The following is a 19,024-nucleotide window of genomic DNA, read 5'->3' on the forward strand; positions in this document are numbered from 1 at the left end:
TATGTCGGTAGGGCCGCCTCACGGTTCTCAAACCATGTCCGCGCACAGTCCTCGAGGGCAAAGTAGGCGTTGCGTAGCTTGCGCTCTGGAATCCAGCCGTTGAATTCTGCGACACGCTCAAAGTGAGCGAGCCAGTCCTCAACATCCTCGAAGGTGTCCCCATGGAAGGATGTGGGGATTCGCGGCTGGTTAAGGACGACCTCGGTCGGTGCCGTTGTGGAAGAAGACGGAACTGATGCACTCATCCTTCTGGCTGGACTGGGTAAAGGTTCGTGCTCAGGTGGCAGTTCTTGAAGTCGATAGCTTATCCTTACGTGAACTGGAGTCAGCTCGACCGGTCTTCGCACTGAGCTTGTAGGCGGTGTTCGATCTGGGAGCGGTAGCAGGTACCCAGCACCTCCACCAGAAAAATGTAACGTAGATTGAAGACGGAGTGTCACAAAATAGACGCTTCTTTTTAATGGCGGGCCAGGAGAAGAACGTGCAGCTCACGCGCTTCATCGTCTTTCATGGCGCCGACCTATGCGCGCGCCATCCCGCAGTGCGGGAGCCCCACATCATTGTGTGTTATTATTATTATTATTATTACTATAATAATAATAATAATAATAATAATAATAATAATAATAATAATAATAATAATAATAATAATAATAATAATAATAATAATAATAATAATAATTATTATTATTATTATTAAGGTCGCCTAAGCGACTATGCTGTAGCCACAACAGACAACGCCCACTGGTGGTAAAGTGTGTATAGGTCGCAGGTGGCCATAGCATTGCCGGGGCGCTAAGAAGCGCCTCATGCAAGAAGACATGCAGGGTGTTGCAGCGACCACTTTCAAATTTTATTTGTAAATCGCCTGTGACTGATAGCACAATTCTAGTCCATGAGCTGGTCTACTTGGAGAGGCGGATATGCACAAAAAATTCAAACACATAATCGACTAATTAAGAATTCATTAATTAGGTTATAACTAATGACCTTGGGAAACACTTTGCAATTCACAAATTTTAGCGCGTAAGACAGCAAGACATATCTACTTGAAAAAAGAATTGTGTGGATGGCACCATTTACGAGATATGCGCCGTCAAACTTGCGGCAAAAATGCACTGTCCGTTCCACTTACTTTCCTAACAAAACGTCGTTGTCTGCATTGAAGCTCAAAAGTAACTGGAACGCCGCAAAGTTCGGGAATTAATATCTCGAAACTGCTGTCATCCTGAGAATTCGCTCCAAGCGGATCCGCCTTGCGGACTCCCCGGATAGAATTTGTAAGTTGCAAAACAGTAAACTCTCAGTTGTACGAACGTCAATTTATCGAATATTTCAGAATAACGAACTTTTTGAAAATCCCCGGCAGTTTTCTTATAGACACTATGCAAAAATGTTTCACTGAAACGAATTTCGGAACAGTCAATATTTCAGTTTAACGAACTCGCTCAGAGGACCAAGGCTTCCACTACACTGCACTGAAGGCGCAACCGATGCCCGCCTTCATCAAACCACCACTCCAGCGGCAATGTAATGTCGCTGGCGCTACAGCGCCCCTGGGGCAAAGCGGCGGCGCGGAAAACGAACGGCAACGAAGCATGGCCTCCAAGATCGCCCGCACAAAACGAGCAAGCATGTAATTTCGGAGGCCATGAACAAAGTTACATTGCTGGCGCTTACAACGTCGCCAGAAAAAAGCGGCGATCTGTCACACCACAAACCACGTGGTGTGTGTTTTTTTCCAACCGCCTAGTCGTGGTATGGTCGTCGTCTCTTTCTTTCCAGTCTCGTCGGTTCCGCATGTGCACACAAACGACCCACGTGGTGTGTTCTTCATTGACATGTACAAATTCCATTTCACACATTTCTAACACTATGGATGCCATGTCTTTTGCTCCATGAATTGCACTTCAAATTTTTGACTCTGAATTCCATGTCTTATGTTGGTCTAGTGAATGTTCAGTTTAGCGAACTTTCAGTTAAGTGAACTATTTCCTTCGGTCCCTTGAAGTGCACTCAAGTGAGAGTTCACTGTATAGACCATACGATAACTAGGTTAAGACGTAATTAGTGCATGTTTATTAATTAGTTGAATATGCATATCAATTATTTGTGGTTGTAATGTTTGTCTCTTCGAGTAGACCTGCTCATGGACCAGAATTGGGCTACCTGCCACCGGAAATTAAAACAAATATGCGAAAGTGTTCACTAAAACACCCGTAAAGGACATGATGAAACTTGGCATGCGTCTCCTGCTCACCTGGCGGGCGATTTTAGCACAAATTTTCTCTTGTTTAAGGGTTTCGTCCAGGACAATAATGCCGAGGCTCTCCTGCGCCTCTGATGCCGGGGCGAACACCATGTCTGCAAGAATTCGTTTGGAAAACTAAGCAACAAAACCTGAAACCCGAATGTGAATATAACACAACCAAGTACGCTTGCTGCCCTCTACAGCTGAATATACTGCGCTTTTCTAACGTTAGCATTAGGCATGAGGAGATACAGCACTTAACGCATTGGCTGCGCAAGAGACGCTCGTACGCGAGCCCCGTTTTGACCCCGTAACGCTCTTTTCTCAACCTGGGCAACCAATAGTGGGTTTCGCATTGAATGACACCGCAGAATGCATTCGGGAGCAACATTTACTTTAGTACAACAAAACAAATGGAGAACAACATAAGTTGAACAAACAGTGATTTGAAACCGCTTCCAAGACGCAACGGGCCTAATACGGCCTAACGTGACAGGCCGGCAACATATTTAGCGATGCTATTAGGCTTTGCAAGTATATATGCTCACAGGGGTAACTGCGGGATTGAGCTTGGAGACAATAACAATACTCATGAACAAGAATTCGGTGGCGATTTAGTGGTAAAAGCAAGAGGAATATCATACACACACACACACACGCACGCACGCACGCACACACACACACACACACACATATATATATATATATATATATATATACATATATGAAAGCGACCCCAATTTTAATTTAAATCGTGTACTGTACATGGCCAAGCAAGCTGCAGCTGTTCAGCCAACTTGAGAATCATGCTCAGTACACGGATTTCGTACGATTAGTATCGGCTTGTCGACAAAAGATATTGCAGCATCTTTTGCTACTCTTTGTCATCCAGTTGTGCCAGCGTTCTCGCCTCACAACGCTTACGCATGGTAGCAAAGAGCTTGGGTTGACAATAGACGATTATTTACAAAATAGTGCGCGCCCTACTCCGTGCAGCGGCCCAACTATCGTCTAGTCGGTAAACAAAGCATATCCCCGCTATCGCTACCCGTGGTACTCGGTCGTTTCTCGGTAAGCTGAGCTCGGCTGGGTCCCTTGCGTTTCAAGAGATTACAACGGAACGCGCTCTTGCCGTCTGGTTGCAGGCGGTATACTTCAATATAGACGAACACCTTCCGACGTGCGAGACACTGTTAGGGCTCGCAGGAAAGCCGAAAAAAAACTACAAGTTAGAGAGGCTGTGCACGATAACACATTGATATGCCATTTGCTCGCTTCTTCGTGAGACATGTGAGACAACGAAAGCGAAGAGACGTGACGCTGCGATAACTACCAAACTGAAATTTTTTTTTTACATGTAGGGTGGTTTACAAAACATTATAAGGCCACGAAAAAGAACACAGTGATGCAAACTTGACTTAAGTATGCACGGAATACTAATTGAAGACTAATTGAAAAATCAGTTTCATATTGGCTTTCGTTTTCTTTTTTTATGCCAACTGACGGTTCGTAAACGGCGTAACATGCAGTATAGTGCAGAATAACTTTTTGCTGGGCGAGTTGGTGCGTGGCTATGTTTTAGGAAGAGTTGCGTCTAAGAACGAACAAACACAGGAATGTTCACACGTGACAAAAAAGTAAGAAATGGGGAATGAGGAGAAGCATTTCACATCAAGGAATAGGGCGATGCCTGCGTCAGTGATACTTCTGTTGCCTTATATCATGCTGAACACGATTTCCTGCGCAGCTTGTGTTGACTTGACGCAGGCTTGATTTGCCCTCGCCTCCTCATTCCCTCCTCCTTTTTTTTGTCACGTGTGAATACCGCCTATCGCGCTCTTTTCGTCTACCCCGAGTTTTTCCTGTGTTTGTTCCTTCTTAGGCGCAACGCTCCCTAAAACACACACACACACACACACACACACACACATATATATATATATATATATATATATATATATATATATATATATATATATCGGAATCAGTACATAGACGTGTGTTTTCGTTCCATGTCCCCTGTTTAGCGCTATTTCCTCCCAAAGCTAGCTTGTACAAGTTAGCTCATTTCTTTACGTTATGTTGATAAAGTCAGCGCTGGTACCACTGGCTGAGCGTCAACACGGCGCCCACACCGAAGTGCCGTGACTACACTATGCAATGTACACTGTATACATTGTACTCTGCTGCGCACTGCGTGAGTGTCGTTTCCGAATAGCTGCCGTGCGGATGGCTAACATAACGTCACTTAAACTCCTGCGCGATAAAGTTCTAGTACGCACCAATCTTTGGGATGTGTTCTCCGCCAGCCTTCTGGAAGAACTTTTCAAGAAACTCAAAGGCCTTCTTAGCAGCTCCCGTCAGGTCCGTATTCTCTTGCTTCATGTATATGTTCAATTTCTGCGAAGCGGAAACAAAGTGACCAAGGTAAGCTGTTGAAGTGGGTGACATGACGCTAGAACTTTTGCGTAGGCTTCTCAGTGGTTGACTTCAGGCTCACGATTAGAAGTGACACCATCAGGAATGCAATTAATCGAACACCTTGCAGTTAAACCGACGTGGAACGTCGCGTCTGTGCCCTTTCGCCACCTGCGGTAGTTACATATGAGATAATGGATAGCCATAGCAGCACAAGGTGAGTGCAGGGGGCGCTCAGCTGCGTATAGTAGCGGTACTCGCAAACAGAACTCTAGGAAGGATAATTGGATTACGGAAAACAAAACGCCACGCTACCCGTCACAACTGCTAACAAGTATATGGTATTCAAGAAATATGGGGTTTTACGTGCCTAAACCACGATTTCATTACGAGGTACGCCGTAGGAAGGGGGGCTCCGAAATAATTTCTACCGCCTGGTGTTCTTTAACGTGAACCTAAATCAAAGTACATGGGTGTTTTCGCATTTCGCTCCCATCGAGATGCGGCGGCCGCCGTGGCCGGAATCCGATCCCGCGACCTCGTGCTTAGCAGCCCATGCACCATAGCCACTAAGCAACCGCGGCGGTTTATGTGGTACTGCGATTTGTTACGCGGTATTTTCGTGTGAAGGATCTGACGCGCGTTAGGGAGCGCAGGGTAAATCGTAGGACTAACTTACATTCCAGTTCAGGAGGAACAGCCGGTGCTTTAGAGTCGCGAGAGTTGAGTACAAAACACTTAAGATAAATGTCATGTCTGGTACCAAGGAACATATAGCATGGATGAATGAGGGGAGGATGGTTAGGAAAGCAGCAAATGTACTGCGGAATAACGCAGCAAGAACAGAAGATGCGAATAGAAAATAGAAGCAAAGTAGTGCTCAGTACTCGGGAACTGCGCTTCGTCGTGAGACCCGCCGTGGTTGTTTAGTGGCTATGGTGTTGGGCTGCTAAGCACGAGGCCAGGCGGCCGCATTCCTAAGGGGGCGAAATGCACGAAACACTCGTGTCCTTATATTTGGGGTCATGTTAAGCAACGCCAGGTGGCATAAATTAATACTAATGGGCGTGGCGTGCCTCGTAATCAGATGGTGGTTTCGGCACGTAAAACACGGTAATTATTCTTTTCCCCTTACGAGTGTAACTATGTATGCGCGCTACGTTTACTTCATCTAATCGTGTTACTGTGCGTCCCGACATCGAATTATGAAAAAAAATCTTCTTAAGAAAACGGTTTGAAATTGAAACAAAAGTGCAAGAGAAAAAAATCAAGTGTTGGAACTGCAAGTTGTAGAAAAATTACTAGTTTCGCAGGCAGCTAAGGCAAAATTTTTACTTAGAACCAGCTGCACACACTAGTATGGTAAGTTTAGTGATTATTCGGCCGCGCACGCCGAATCACGAAAAAGAAAGATTTAACGTATGCGAAAACTTCTAGGCGAAGGAACCACTCAGTGAGACAGTGACATAAAAAGAATCCAGATTTGAAGGAGTTTCCAATGCTTTCTTGAAGGGGGTGCATTAAAATTTACAATATACCATTTTATAGGGAGAATGAAGCTATCACATGTTAGAAAATGGATTTAGAAATATCCCTCTTGAACAGAGAGCGCAGCGTTATACCATTATACACATTGCTAGACAAGCCACCGGAAACATCGTTGCCTTTCAACAACAGGATACTCAATCGTCGGCGCAACCATACTGCCGACACTCGGTGCTCACATTTTCTCTAAAACAGGTGATAACAAAATATAAAATTACGCAGATTCCACGCACTGTGGGAATTTACGTTATAAGTTTTTTGCAGGTACCTGGCGCAAGGTACCTGCAGGTACCTTGCGGTTCCGCAAAACGATAGCAGGTGGACCAACGTGAGCCTTTAAGTGTAGTTGTGTAGCTGGGTAGCTAGCATACGAGTATTTTACATCAGCACGACGACAACCAAGTCGTAGACTACCGTATGACGGCAATGGCACGATTTCTCCACCGGCCGTTCAACGCGAGCCCACGACATGGCGATTGTTGGGTTCAAAATAGGTAGTGGATGAGCTTAGGCGAGAGAAACATGGATTTTGATGTTATCATCAGAGACTATACGTGTTATGCGATCACACGTACACATGACTATTTCATGAGGTGCATATTAAAACGAAGGTGGCGTTCGCACTTCGGCGAAGAAATGTTAAAACTTGATTAACTTGGCCGATCATGAAGTCTGCAGAACATCGCACAGTTTCTACGCAGCAAAAGCTGTTACGAGAAAAGTACTGGGCAAAGTGGGCCGGTCGTGGAGATAGTACAGTCTAACACGGCGTCTCAATGCGCGAGCTGTCACAAGGAAAGACGATGATGGGGCACGGTTTGTACGCGCCGAGTGTTTCAAAGAGCTGGTTGGCTTTTCAACGAGATAAGCATGCGTGCCATGATGGCCTACAATAAAGACAAAAAGATAAAATCACCGATGACTACGATACTCCCGACTGCGAAATTTGAGCGCAGCTGTACGCGTGTTTTGATTTTTCCGTATACTGAGACAAAAAATTTGAGAGAGAGGTGTAGCAGAGTCCGAAGTCGTTGAAAATCTGATCTGCCGGTCAAGCACCTAGGCTTCTATGCATGACACGTTGAAGTTTCTAGCGTACATAATCGCCGGTGCCGCGTGGCTTCGAGAAAGTACTACACAATTCGCGATTACAAAACAATCGCAAGCCATGACAATCGAAACAAGTGCGAACAGTATACCAAACCAAGCAAACCAAGAAAGCGCGAGCGAGAGCTTACGGGAGCCTACAATAGTACGAAACGAGTGGTCCGGCTGAGACCAGATAGGAGTACGCATCGAGCGGTCGGGCTGGTGCGCATGACACCAGTTTCCTGCGCGCACGTCATTGAAGGGGCCGCCTTCATTGGTTCTCCACCGTTCGCGACTAGCCTCTTCCGTTCTCCCGCTCCGCGTGCGCTCTTTTCTGCTTCGCTGCGCTCGTTCGCTCGGTTACGCCGTAGGAGCGGGCGCCTCAGAGCTGCGCTCTATGGCTTAATGCTTAAAGCATCCGGCTGCTGTGCTCGATGGCAGATGCTTGATCCCCACATCGGCCACAATATATATTTCTTAAAGTGAGGTGAGAAAATTACCTGTCTACCTGCTTACCTACCTACCGCGAAGTGCCAAAGATGAGGCAGTGAAACGATAGAATGGACCTTACGGAGCCGCTAAAATATTTAATAGACAAAGAAAATAACTGCATTCCCTTAAGACTGGAAAAGTTCGCCGACGATTACGATACTCCCTAATGCGAAATTTGAACGCTGCTCCCTATGTGTTTTCATTTCATGATATATGGTCGGCGCGCACAATCTGTCTTGTGCGGCACGTTGCAAACGGAGCCAAGTGCGGCGCGACTGCCTCGCTAATCGGGAGATCGCGTGAGGCAGCGCGTGGGCGCGACACCCCCCAGACCACGCGCGCTATACTCTGGCGCCATCTCGTAGCCGCGGTTGGCAGAGCCCATGTTCGCTTTTCTTCTCACGCTATCGCGATACCCTCCTCCTCCGCTCTATTTCTTCTCGCGCTCTCTTCGCTATCGCCATCTTTCATTCACAGTTGCGCTGCGCGTTCTCTTTATTATTCTTCGCTGTGCTCGTTCGCTTGGTTACGCCGACACTCATTGCAAGAACGGGCGCTTAAGAGGTGCGCTCTAAAAAAAAAAAAGAAAAAGAAAACAACAACTCACACTTCAATTGGGTGCAACCGGTGCCCAGAACAAATATTCGCGCAGCACTTGCGATTACGCAGTTTTGTCGAATACTAGCACGTGCGCCGAGCCATATATCCCCAAATGCCTTTGTATATATGTACATATGAAAGATTCGTTTCGAACAAACCATTCTGTATACAGTAGATGTTATTCTATTCACTTGCTCTTTTAAGCACTTCGAGTACAGCGGAGCTGAAGAAGAACGCGTCGCACCGTTCTTGTGTTATCAACCACCGTTCATGTGTCATTCAACAACCACAAAAGAATATTTCCCCACTTACGTTTGGAACGGCGGCCGTATGCTTCATAGTCTTTGGAAACACATTCCAGGCAAGCATGTCCGGTGGCATGGCCTTCGTTGGCTCGAACTTGTGGATAGTGAAACTGCCATCCCTGCAGATAATAATGTGGAAGCCTTCGCCCATATACATACTTTAAATTGGGAAGATGTGTCTCAGGAGGCCGGAAATTGTGAAAAAAAAGAAATCGAATTTGTAAAGTTAAGTTTTCGGAATCTGTAACCCTTTTCATAACTTCTTAATGTTTCTGTCTACATGAATGAACAATATTGCCAAAAAATCTATAGCAGGCCTCTCAGATGAATGGCAACCAAATGCAATTTTCTCGCGATAAACCTTTCGACTTCTTTCTCAGCTATACATATCATAAGTGCTTTCGAAATTTATTTCAGCCTATTCTTGTCACTTTGTTCCCACGCCATAAAAAGTGAAGTCTAATAAAATGGCACTTGCGTGACCCCACAAAAAAGAAGAAAATGCTTGTATCATTGTATTCTCTACCTTTTGGGCTTTGACTCATGCAATAAAATAAACTTTTCCTGATGTCATTTTCTCATAATGAAGAACTCAAACAATGACAGGCGATTTTCAATAACCTCAGGAATTTACTGGCCTGCACAAAACTGAGTCTAATCCGAAATCAGCATGATAAACTGGACACGTATGCATAATTTCACCGCGAGATTAGCTCAAAGTAGCGCATTTGGAAAACCAGGCGAGCCTTCTCGCTTTGCAAGTGAACTTACGCAATGCTACCAATTTACACACAAACACACACACACACACACACACACACACACACACACACACACACACACACACACACACACACACACACACACACACATATATATATATATATATATATATATATATATATATATATATATATATATATATATATATATGCATGCTACATCCAACAGTATTAACGGAATTACCTGCAATAGTAAATGACCACGTCTTTTGCATGGCAAGTTCTGTCAATACTGCTGATGTAGGCTATGTATATATATAGGCTACATCCAACAGTATTGATGATAGAACTAAATGCCATGCAAAAGACGTGGTCATTTATTATTGCAGGCAATTATTAAAAGATTATAGTAATCATGATCAATTGATTGTACCCGTAAAGGCCGCTTCAGTAATATTAAAAAGAGGTGGGGGACAAAGGGGGAAAGACAACGTTAAAAATATACTGAAATCTAAAAATCAACTCATCTATATAAATGCTACATTAAATGAACAAGTTTCGACACAATAAGTCGTTAGATAAACAAACATTGCGCAAGGAAGCACTTAAATAAGCCTTGACACAGTAAATAAATGCATAATCCAGAGTTCGACGGAAACCCGTCTGGCGAGGAATGAGCATAGTGAAATAAAACGAACACTCGCCCATGGAAAGACGTGTATAGGCTCATAAAACTTTACGTTTAGGGTCTCATACGGGACCCTTGATCACAATAAAAGCAAACACAGTGGCTCTTATTTAAACATATTTAAACAACAGTCACTGTGTTTGCATTTTTGTGATCAAGGGTCCGTACGGTACCCGGAACGTCAAATTTTATTTTCCTATGCACGTCTTTCCATTGGCGAGTGTTCGTTTTATTTCACTAAGGAAATAAATGTAATAGAAAAAAGGAACAGCGTAAAATACGAACTAGTTTATCCGACCATGGCAAAACGTAAAGCAAGATACCAGGCGTAATGAATGCGGAGTACTCACTCTGTTGGATCCGCAGTCAGGGGCGCGTTTGAGACAGCCACCAAGTCCGCGGGCGTCTCTAGTGTCAGATTAATGGGGACATTCCAGCCTTCCTTTTCGGAGCACGGAAACAAGGAGTGCGCCTGCCCCTTCTTCAGCACCATTTTGGTGAGCCTGCGGCATCGGAAAGCCGGGCGCCCCCCACGTGTCCGAAGGGCTTGACGGGCTTTTTTTGTATTTGCCATCTCGCGGGCGTTCCTCGTTAGTGCGCGAAGAGATCACGCTGACCGAACCATACGCCAACAGAATAACAACTCGTTAAGGCACGCGACCCAATAGATTAACAGATTTGATGTCTATATAATTATAAATGAGAAAACTACCTCACCGGTGGAGATGGCAAGAGGAGTAAGGAGGAAAGCTGAGTTATCGGCGCCGTTGTCAGTGTTAATGGTCGGAACCACTTGAACGAAGAGTTGTAATATGTAATGCAATTAGAAGCTTTCCCCGAGCAACACGGGACGAAATCAAAACGTTCGCCGCATGCAGTTGATAATGGACCAACAGGAGACACAAAATTGCGCGTTTTTAAAACACATTGAACGAACGCGGTATAATACCGCAGCGCCGAACTAAACACTGCAAATAAATATAAACTAAAAACGGCGCACACGCTTTCAACGTGTCACGAGTTGCAACAATCCGGGCAAAAACAGCTGCGCATCTTGCAACATTAGTTACAAAGGTGGAGAGAAAGACGGATAGAGCAGTAATAATAATAATAAACAAATTAGAACTTGCGGGCGACAAGGGAAGACAGAGCATGCCCTTCATATCTGAAACAACCAGAATCTTCGATGCTAAACTTACGCAATATCTAGCAGACAAAACTTATGTAGGAAGACCCTGACTACTATAAAGGTTAAGCTCGATCAAATATTTTAACAAAAAAAAATTACAATGTACCTGTGGCAAAACAAACACCACCACATTTACAAAAAGATTGCCGGTATGAGGAAAAAAATATGTTACACAGGCAATTATAAAAGCTGCCATTAAGGAAAATTTACTCCAGCAACACGCTTAACAAAACAAATGGAAGGAATCACCGAAAGAAATTCCCATACTTGACAAAAAGACAACAGACTGGGGTGACTTAGCAGAATCACAAGCCCCTTTCCAAAGTAGTTGGGCCTTTATTCACAAAGATGTTCGTCCGTAAGGGCTCTTTCGCATCGGCCACCACCTTTCGCTAATATGTCCAGCACGAGGATCGGCTACGAATTTTATCTCCCGCATATTTCCAGCGCCATAGTTTTTTTGCAAATATGGGCCCTGTGTATTTCGAACAGTTGCTATAAGAATTTCAGTTCCCTGCAATTACATCGCTCATTTTTAAGCAGTGCACGCATATGACTGGCCCAGCTGAAATCTTTCTCACGTATAAGGCTTTCAAACGCTTCCACAAAGATATATATTTTTTTTTACGGAGGCAGCAGTTCCACCACAAAAATTTTACTTGGCGAGCACAGGCGTTGTAATGGAGTGTTCCATATAACCGAACAATGGCCACAGGTAACGGATTCTTGAGATGCGAATAATACGCACTTGGACTTTAGCGTAAACTCTGCCTAATCTCAAAGAAACTTAAAAGGTGCATTGGTCTGTCTAACGAGGACACCGAGGAAATCCACTACGAACTTCGTATACGCAACTGAGAGAGAAAAGAAACTAAACGCACAAATGGTTGAGTAATTATTTGCAGCGCTTCCAATTAAGACCGGAACGGGAAATTTTCGCCACATACTGAATTTAGCCTGCCCTCATTTTAGCAGATTTACTCTTCGTGTCTTGCGCAGCTTATCTAGGACTAATAAATTGAGATGGGTGAATATTCTATGTCCCGAATACGAATCGAATACTACACCTCAGCTGCCGCTATCGGTATTCAAAAAGGAACTATTGAATCGGTATTTTCGACTATTGGAAACAAACTAAATATTTCGCTCGTATAGTCTGGTTACTATTCTCCATCTAGTAAATAAGTATCGGAAATCATCAAAAGTGCGGCAACGAGAAATGTTTTTGAAGCACTGTACAAACAGCACGGGCAGTGCAAGCATTGTTATAGTTTTCGCGGCGGAACCCTTTATGGAAACCAGTGATTTTGGCTTGCACAGGCGGATTCAGACGTGTCTACGAAACACAAGCCGTTCAGCATCTTTTTTGCCACAACTTTTCATCTTTGTTTGCCGACAATTATGTAGCATTTTAGAAAGGGTAGTATAGTACAGCAGCAATTCTTTATTGCAAAGATCGTTTGCAGACAGACTCTGAAGCTGTTAAAAGGATATTGGCACAGCTTTTTTTAAAGCGCAAGCTTCGTTTGCCGAGCCCTCCAGCCGTGTCACGCGAAACGTGCGAATACCTTGTATCTTCACAAAAATGCAGAATTTGCAAAGAGATAAACTCGTTATGATAGTGCAAATGTAGATGATTGGTAGCTTTTTAAGCAATAAGGAACAATTTCAGATGCATTAATATGCCGAACAAAACTGGATTTTCTTCTGTATAGCCGCAGGCTGCCCCGTTCCGAAAGGAATAAAAGGTGGCGGCCGCCGATCGCTCAGGCACTCGCTACTCGCACCTGCCGGAGAGCATGGGTTTATTTGCGTATAATAAAACCTTTTGCGTGGCCGTGTAACGTTCTTGAGCACGTTTGCGACCTCGCTCAGCCAGCTCTTCTTTGATGAGGATCCATCTTAGCTGCAATAACCTTCCATTGCATGCCGCGGCGATTTTCGACCAGCCGCCTCAAGCCAAGTAAGGGAAAGCGGACCAATCGCAGACGCCGGCACCACCGTCTTCATCCGGTTATCGATTTTCATTGCAGTGGCTCGGCCCCATCAAATCCCCCTCCACTTGAGCGTGCTCCTCGCCTCTTGTCAGCCAGTTAGATAAGACAAGCCGCTCAGTGTAGGCAATGTTATTCGTTCTTCAAGCAAACAAAACTGACCTCCCATGAACGAGGACAGCCTTTGATTGGTGTCTACAGACAACCCTGCGGGTGCCGGCCCGATGCTTGCGTCGGCGGTTGCGCAAATTTGACGTCAGGAGGATGGAATAGAAACATATTTGAATAGTTTTACGTTATAAGGCCCATATAAACACTCATCGCCGCTTCTCGTGGCGGGTAGGATCGGCCAGTGTCGTGAGCTGCGCGCCTTTCCCGTCTCGACGGCAGGAACGGCGATAGGCGCGCACTGCTGAAAACCAATTATCCAAATGTGTTTATAACGCGCTCGTGAAGCAAGGGCCCTCGACAACAGACCACCAGCCGTCTCCCTACCCCTTCTCTTCAGCACTTCTGTGCGGCGCGACCAAAAAGAAGGAAAATGCGTATCTCAAGCCTAAAGCTCCTCAAGCTAAACTTAGGGAAATAAATCGCGTCTTTCTACCGGCAAGCGTGCATGGGTGATGTTTACGCAAAGCTCAAGGTGCATGGATTAATTACGGCCCTTGGTATGAAATTACCTATGCAAGCACTTCTTAGCGCTATAAGTGTGTTTTACGGACAGCACAGAGTTTATCCCGCGGTCCTGCCATATATAAATGCCACCAAGACCTCATTTAGCGTAACACCACCCTTATCCGGCAGGTTTCCCTTTCTTTCCGTGAAAGCTCTGCTTCACAGCAAGCCTCATAATCATTATCATCATCATATTCATCATTCTTTTTTATGTACACTGCAGGACAAAGGCCTCTCCCTGCGATCTCCAATTACCCCTGTCATGCGCCAACAGATTTCAACAAGCACCCGCAAATTTCCTAATTTCCTCTCACCACCATGGTATTCTGCCGTTCTCTACTGCGCTCCCCTTCTCTTGGTATTCATTCTGTCACCCTAATGTTCCCACGGTTACCTAATCTGCGCATTACATGACCTGACAAGCGCTATTTTTTTCTCTTAATGTCGATTAGAATATCGTCTATACCCGTTTGCTCTCTGATACAAACCGCTCTCTTTCTGTCTCTTAAAGTAATGCCTAGCATCCTCCGTTCCATCGCTCTTTGCGTGGTCTTTAACTTGTTCTCAAGCTTCTTTGTCAGTCTCCAAGTCTCTGCCCCATATGTCAGCACCGGTAAAATGCACTGATTGTAGACTTTCCTTTTCAATGATAACGGTAAGCTCCCAGTCAGGAGCTCACGATGTCTGCGGTATGCGATCCAACCCATTTTTATTCTTCCCTGAATTTCCTTCTCATGGTTAGGGTTCCCTGTGATTGGTTGACTAAGGTAAACGTACTACTTCACAGACTCTAGAGGCTGAATTGCGATCTTGAACTCTTGTTCCCTTGCCCGGGTATTTATGATTATCTTTGTCTTCTGGATATTAATCTACAACCCCACTCTTAAACTCTCCCTGTTAGGGTCCTCAATCATTTGTTGTAACTCGTCCGCAGTGTTGCTGAATCGAACAATGTCATCAGCAAACCGAAGGTTGCTGAGGTATTCGCCGTCGATCCTTACGCCTAAACCTACCCAGTTTAATAGACTGAATACTTCTTCCAAGCACGCAGTAATCGCAATGGACAGATTGTGCCTCCTTGTCTGAGCCCTTTCTGTATGGGTGTCTTCCTACTTTTCTTGTGTAGAATCAAGGTGGCTGTGGAATCTCAGTATGTATCTTCCAGGGAATTTACGTAAGCGGTCTGTACTCCTTGATTACGCAATGCCTTTAGGATTGCTGGTATCTCTACTGAATTAAATGCTTTTTTGTAATATACGAAAAGCATATAGAGAGGCTTATTGTACTCTGAAGATTCCTCGATAACCTGATTAATGACATGGATGTGATCCATTGAAGAGTATCCCTTTCTAAAGCCAGCTGGTTACCTTAATTGACTAAAGTCCAGTGTTGCCCTTATTCTATTGGAGATTATTTCGGTAAATATTTTATATAATACTGGGAGTAAGCTAATGGGCCTATAATTTTACAGTTCTTTAACATCTTCCTTTTTGTGGATTAGTATAATGTTTGCATTCTTCTAGTTTTCTGGGACCCTTGCAGTCGATGGACACTTCGTATACAGAGCCGCCAGTTTTCCTAGCCTTATGTCTCCTCCGTCTTTGATTAAATCGACTGTTATTCCATTCTCTCCTGCCGCTTCTCCCCGTTTCATGCCTTGCAAGGCCCTTCTAATGCCATCGCTAGTTGTAGGAAGTGTCTCTGTATCCTGTTCATGACTGTTTCTACTGGAGGTATCCCGACTCCTCGGGGCATAGTACAGGTGAGTATAGAATTCTTCCGCTGCTTTTATTACAGCTTCGAGATTGATTATATTACCCTGCTTATCTTTCAGGGCATACATCTTGGTTTGCTCATAGCCAAGTTTCCTTATCTCTGATTTCAGGCTAGGTCCATTTCTTACGGCTTCTTCAGTCTTTCTCACGTTATAATTTCGAATATCACTTATTTTCGCTCTGTTGATCTGTCTTTATAGTTCCGCGAATTCTATCTTATCGCTTTAGTTGGACACTTTCATTCTTTGTCGTTTCTTTATTAGGTCCTTTGCTACTTGGGAAAGCTTACCTACTGGTAGCCTTGGTGCCTTGCCTCCCACTTCAATTGCTGCCTCTGATGTCAGCCTTGTTACAGCTTCACTAATTACCTTTAGGTCACCATCATCAAAGGCTGCATATTTGTTTGCAAGGCTACCAGCCTAAATTTGTCTACTTATCCTTACTGCCTCTAAGTTGACGTGTTCTTTCTTGAGTAATTTTACTCTTTCTCTCTTCAAATTGAGGTGAATCCTAGCCCTCACTAACCTACGACCACTGCACTTTACTCTACCTATCACTTCTATATCCTGCACTATGCTGGGATCAGCAGAAAATATGAAATCAATTTCATTTTTTGTTTTACCATTAGGGTTTTTCCAGGTCCACTTCCTTTTGCTACGTTTCCTGAAAAAGGTGTTCATTATTGTCAGCTTATTACTTTCTGCGAATTCTACCAGCATCTCTCCTCTAACGTTTCTAGAATCGACGCAGTAGTTGCCAACTCGTGTGCTTATTCCCCACTCTTGGGTTGAAATCACCCACTACTACTGTATACCGAGTTTGCAGTTTTCTCATCGATAATTCAACATCTTCATACAACTGATCTACTTCCTCATCGTCGTGACTGGATATTGGAGCGTAGGCTTGTACGATATTTAATCTATATCTCTTATTAAGTTTGATTACGACTACTGCTACCCTCTCGTTAAGGCTGTAGAATTCGTCAATGTTGCCCGCTATGTCATTATGGATTAGGAATCCTACCCCGTATTGCTTCTTATCACGGAGACCTCTATAGCAGAGAACATGGCCGTTGTTCAGCAATGTGTAAGCCTCACCAATTCTTCTAATCTCATTAAGGCCCACAAAAACCCAAACAATGTCTGATAGTTCCTCGAAGGGTCCCGCTAAGGTAGCCTCACTCGAGCGGGTTCGGGTATTAAGCGTTGCAAGGGTCAGTTTCCATTCGTGGCCTGTCCGGATCCAGAGATTCTTAGCATCCCCTGCTGCGTTACAGGTTTGACCAGCGCCTTGGTCAGGTGCTCCGTAGCTGCTGAGGACTGAAGTGCATTGGTTAATTGAAGATATCACAGCGAGCTTACAGTTGTCGAAAAGGCGGTCATGTTATGCTTATAATACGCGGTGAAGCCTATAGTGTCTCTTTCCAATTAGAAGCTTCCAAAATTATTATTGCTGAGTTCTCACATGCCTCCCCCCCCCCCCCCCCCGCCAGATTTCTACACGTCATAGCTTAGCGATAACTTTCGCCGGCTGCATCGCTGAGCTGAAGAACGCACCTTGTCTATATCTGTTTAAACTATGGAGCTGTTGTGTTTGACGTGTAAGAAAAGTTGAAAGGGTGTGGGCTAATTACGGCTCTTGCACAAAAATTACATATTCAACTGGCCTAGAGCAGAATGTATTCCACTGTTCTGGGAAAGCTATATTGCCACCAAGAGAAATATTTTTAAAATTTTGTGAAAAAGGTTAATTTCTTATACGAAGGTACATCTGCATGAATCAAGCAAGGGGCCACTGCAAAATTTTTCTTTATCGAAAGCTCAAAACCGTTACCGAGGCCGTTGTGAGAATTACCGTGACAATTTCCAGGAAGCATTAAATGCGGACAACGTGTTAAAATGATTTAAAATGAATTGGCGGTATTGATGCGACTGCTCGAATGAAACACCATCCCTGTAAAAAAAGGGCTGTGGTTCTCCCATGTCGCGCAGGTTTTCTCTGTTTCTCATTCCTTGTCATTACTGCTGTCCACGTCTGGGATTAACAGCTAGGTCTTCCGTGGAAGGTAATGCAATGCTTATAAATCTAAAACGATCTATTTACTCACTCTGCCGCCAGCTTGATCGGTCCTTCTTGCGCAGCCTTGTCGTAGTCGTACTCGACGACCAAAGTGTACAACTTGTTCAGTGTCAACGGTTTCTCGAGCGTTGCGATCAGGAACGCGTTACTGGAGCTCAGAGTCGTGATATTCTGACCCTTGCTCTCTTCATCAGTGGGCGCAGCTTCGAGAAGTGCCAATTTCACATTCTTGATGGTATTCGGCAAGGCCTTCAGGACAAGCTCCGAGGTGGCCTTGACTACCTTGTACGAGACCTCTGCTTTGCCGGTCACTTGCATCGCGTCGTCGGCCAGGCTTGTTCCTGACGGCGATTAAGAAAATGGTTGCCTTCAATATGGCGACACGTAGGTGGGCAAACGGGGAGCACGTAGATGCGGCAACAGCCACACCTACGGCTAGTGCTTTTTGCGGTGCAATATTTACATAATGAATGACTTAAGCCACCTTTCGATATGCTTTCTTACGCACCGTCACCCCATCAGCGAAACGGCTCAGAGCTGCCTGTAGCGATAGATCTCGTGTTTGTTTGTTTGGAAACAGCAGCGGTGACAAAACAACAACAGAACATTCTTAGCACATGTTAACATAATCTTAGGATTAATCCGTTCACAATCATATTGGAAAATTTGCACAATGGAAAGAAAAGTTGCGCTTAGTCTGAAACCGAATGAGCGCTTATGTAACTTTCTGTCGAGTACTACTCCACTGCCACACGCCCACCTTCTAGTATGGTTAAGCGTTATAAGCCAAGAAATAGGCTGAACGTGTGTGGGTTGAGGAGATCTCAGGGCTGCGCAGAATGATGCATAGAAGAAACGAAAGGGTCTAGCATAGTTCGTGCGAGACTAGAGGTGAGTACAAAAAAGCTACGCGCCGCTTATCGCTAACCATATGCCTACAAAAAAAAGAAGAAACTCATGCACGCCTTCATCCAGAATATAGAGCGCCACGCCGGTGGCCTCGCATTACTTGCTGTCCGCAGCAATGGACCTAAGGCGATAAAAGAGTTGCACTAATTAGCCTTTTCTGGTTTTTATTTGTTGCGAACCATTTCTTTCCACACATTCTAGCTGAGACAGCCTCAGGAACTGTTGCACCAAAGCTCGGTATTACCTGTACAGGGCATCGCAGAATACATTAGGTTTGAAAACGGGTGTTATGT

At 44.6% G+C, this 19,024-nt stretch overlaps 1 protein-coding gene across 6 annotated transcripts in view; it reads right to left on the reverse strand.

Moving 5' to 3' along the window:
* The window catches only part of LOC142572837 (uncharacterized), a 246,432-nt gene that overhangs the window by 78,305 nt on the left and 149,103 nt on the right, over positions 1-19,024 (reverse strand). For 5 of the 6 annotated variants that reach the window (XM_075682226.1, XM_075682229.1, XM_075682230.1 and 2 more), the window contains exons 3-7: positions 17,851-18,163; positions 10,461-10,613; positions 8,708-8,819; positions 4,534-4,651; positions 2,261-2,364 (exon numbers count right to left, since the gene is read on the reverse strand). In XM_075682226.1, the coding sequence (XP_075538341.1) occupies positions 2,261-2,364; positions 4,534-4,651; positions 8,708-8,819; positions 10,461-10,613; positions 17,851-18,163 (800 nt within the window). The remainder of the gene's footprint in view (positions 1-2,260; positions 2,365-4,533; positions 4,652-8,707; positions 8,820-10,460; positions 10,614-17,850; positions 18,164-19,024) is intronic. The other variant, XM_075682227.1, reaches the window with a different exon arrangement.

The sequence above is a fragment of the Dermacentor variabilis genome, chromosome 2, assembly GCF_050947875.1.
Source record: "Dermacentor variabilis isolate Ectoservices chromosome 2, ASM5094787v1, whole genome shotgun sequence".
NCBI lineage: Eukaryota > Metazoa > Arthropoda > Arachnida > Ixodida > Ixodidae > Dermacentor > Dermacentor variabilis.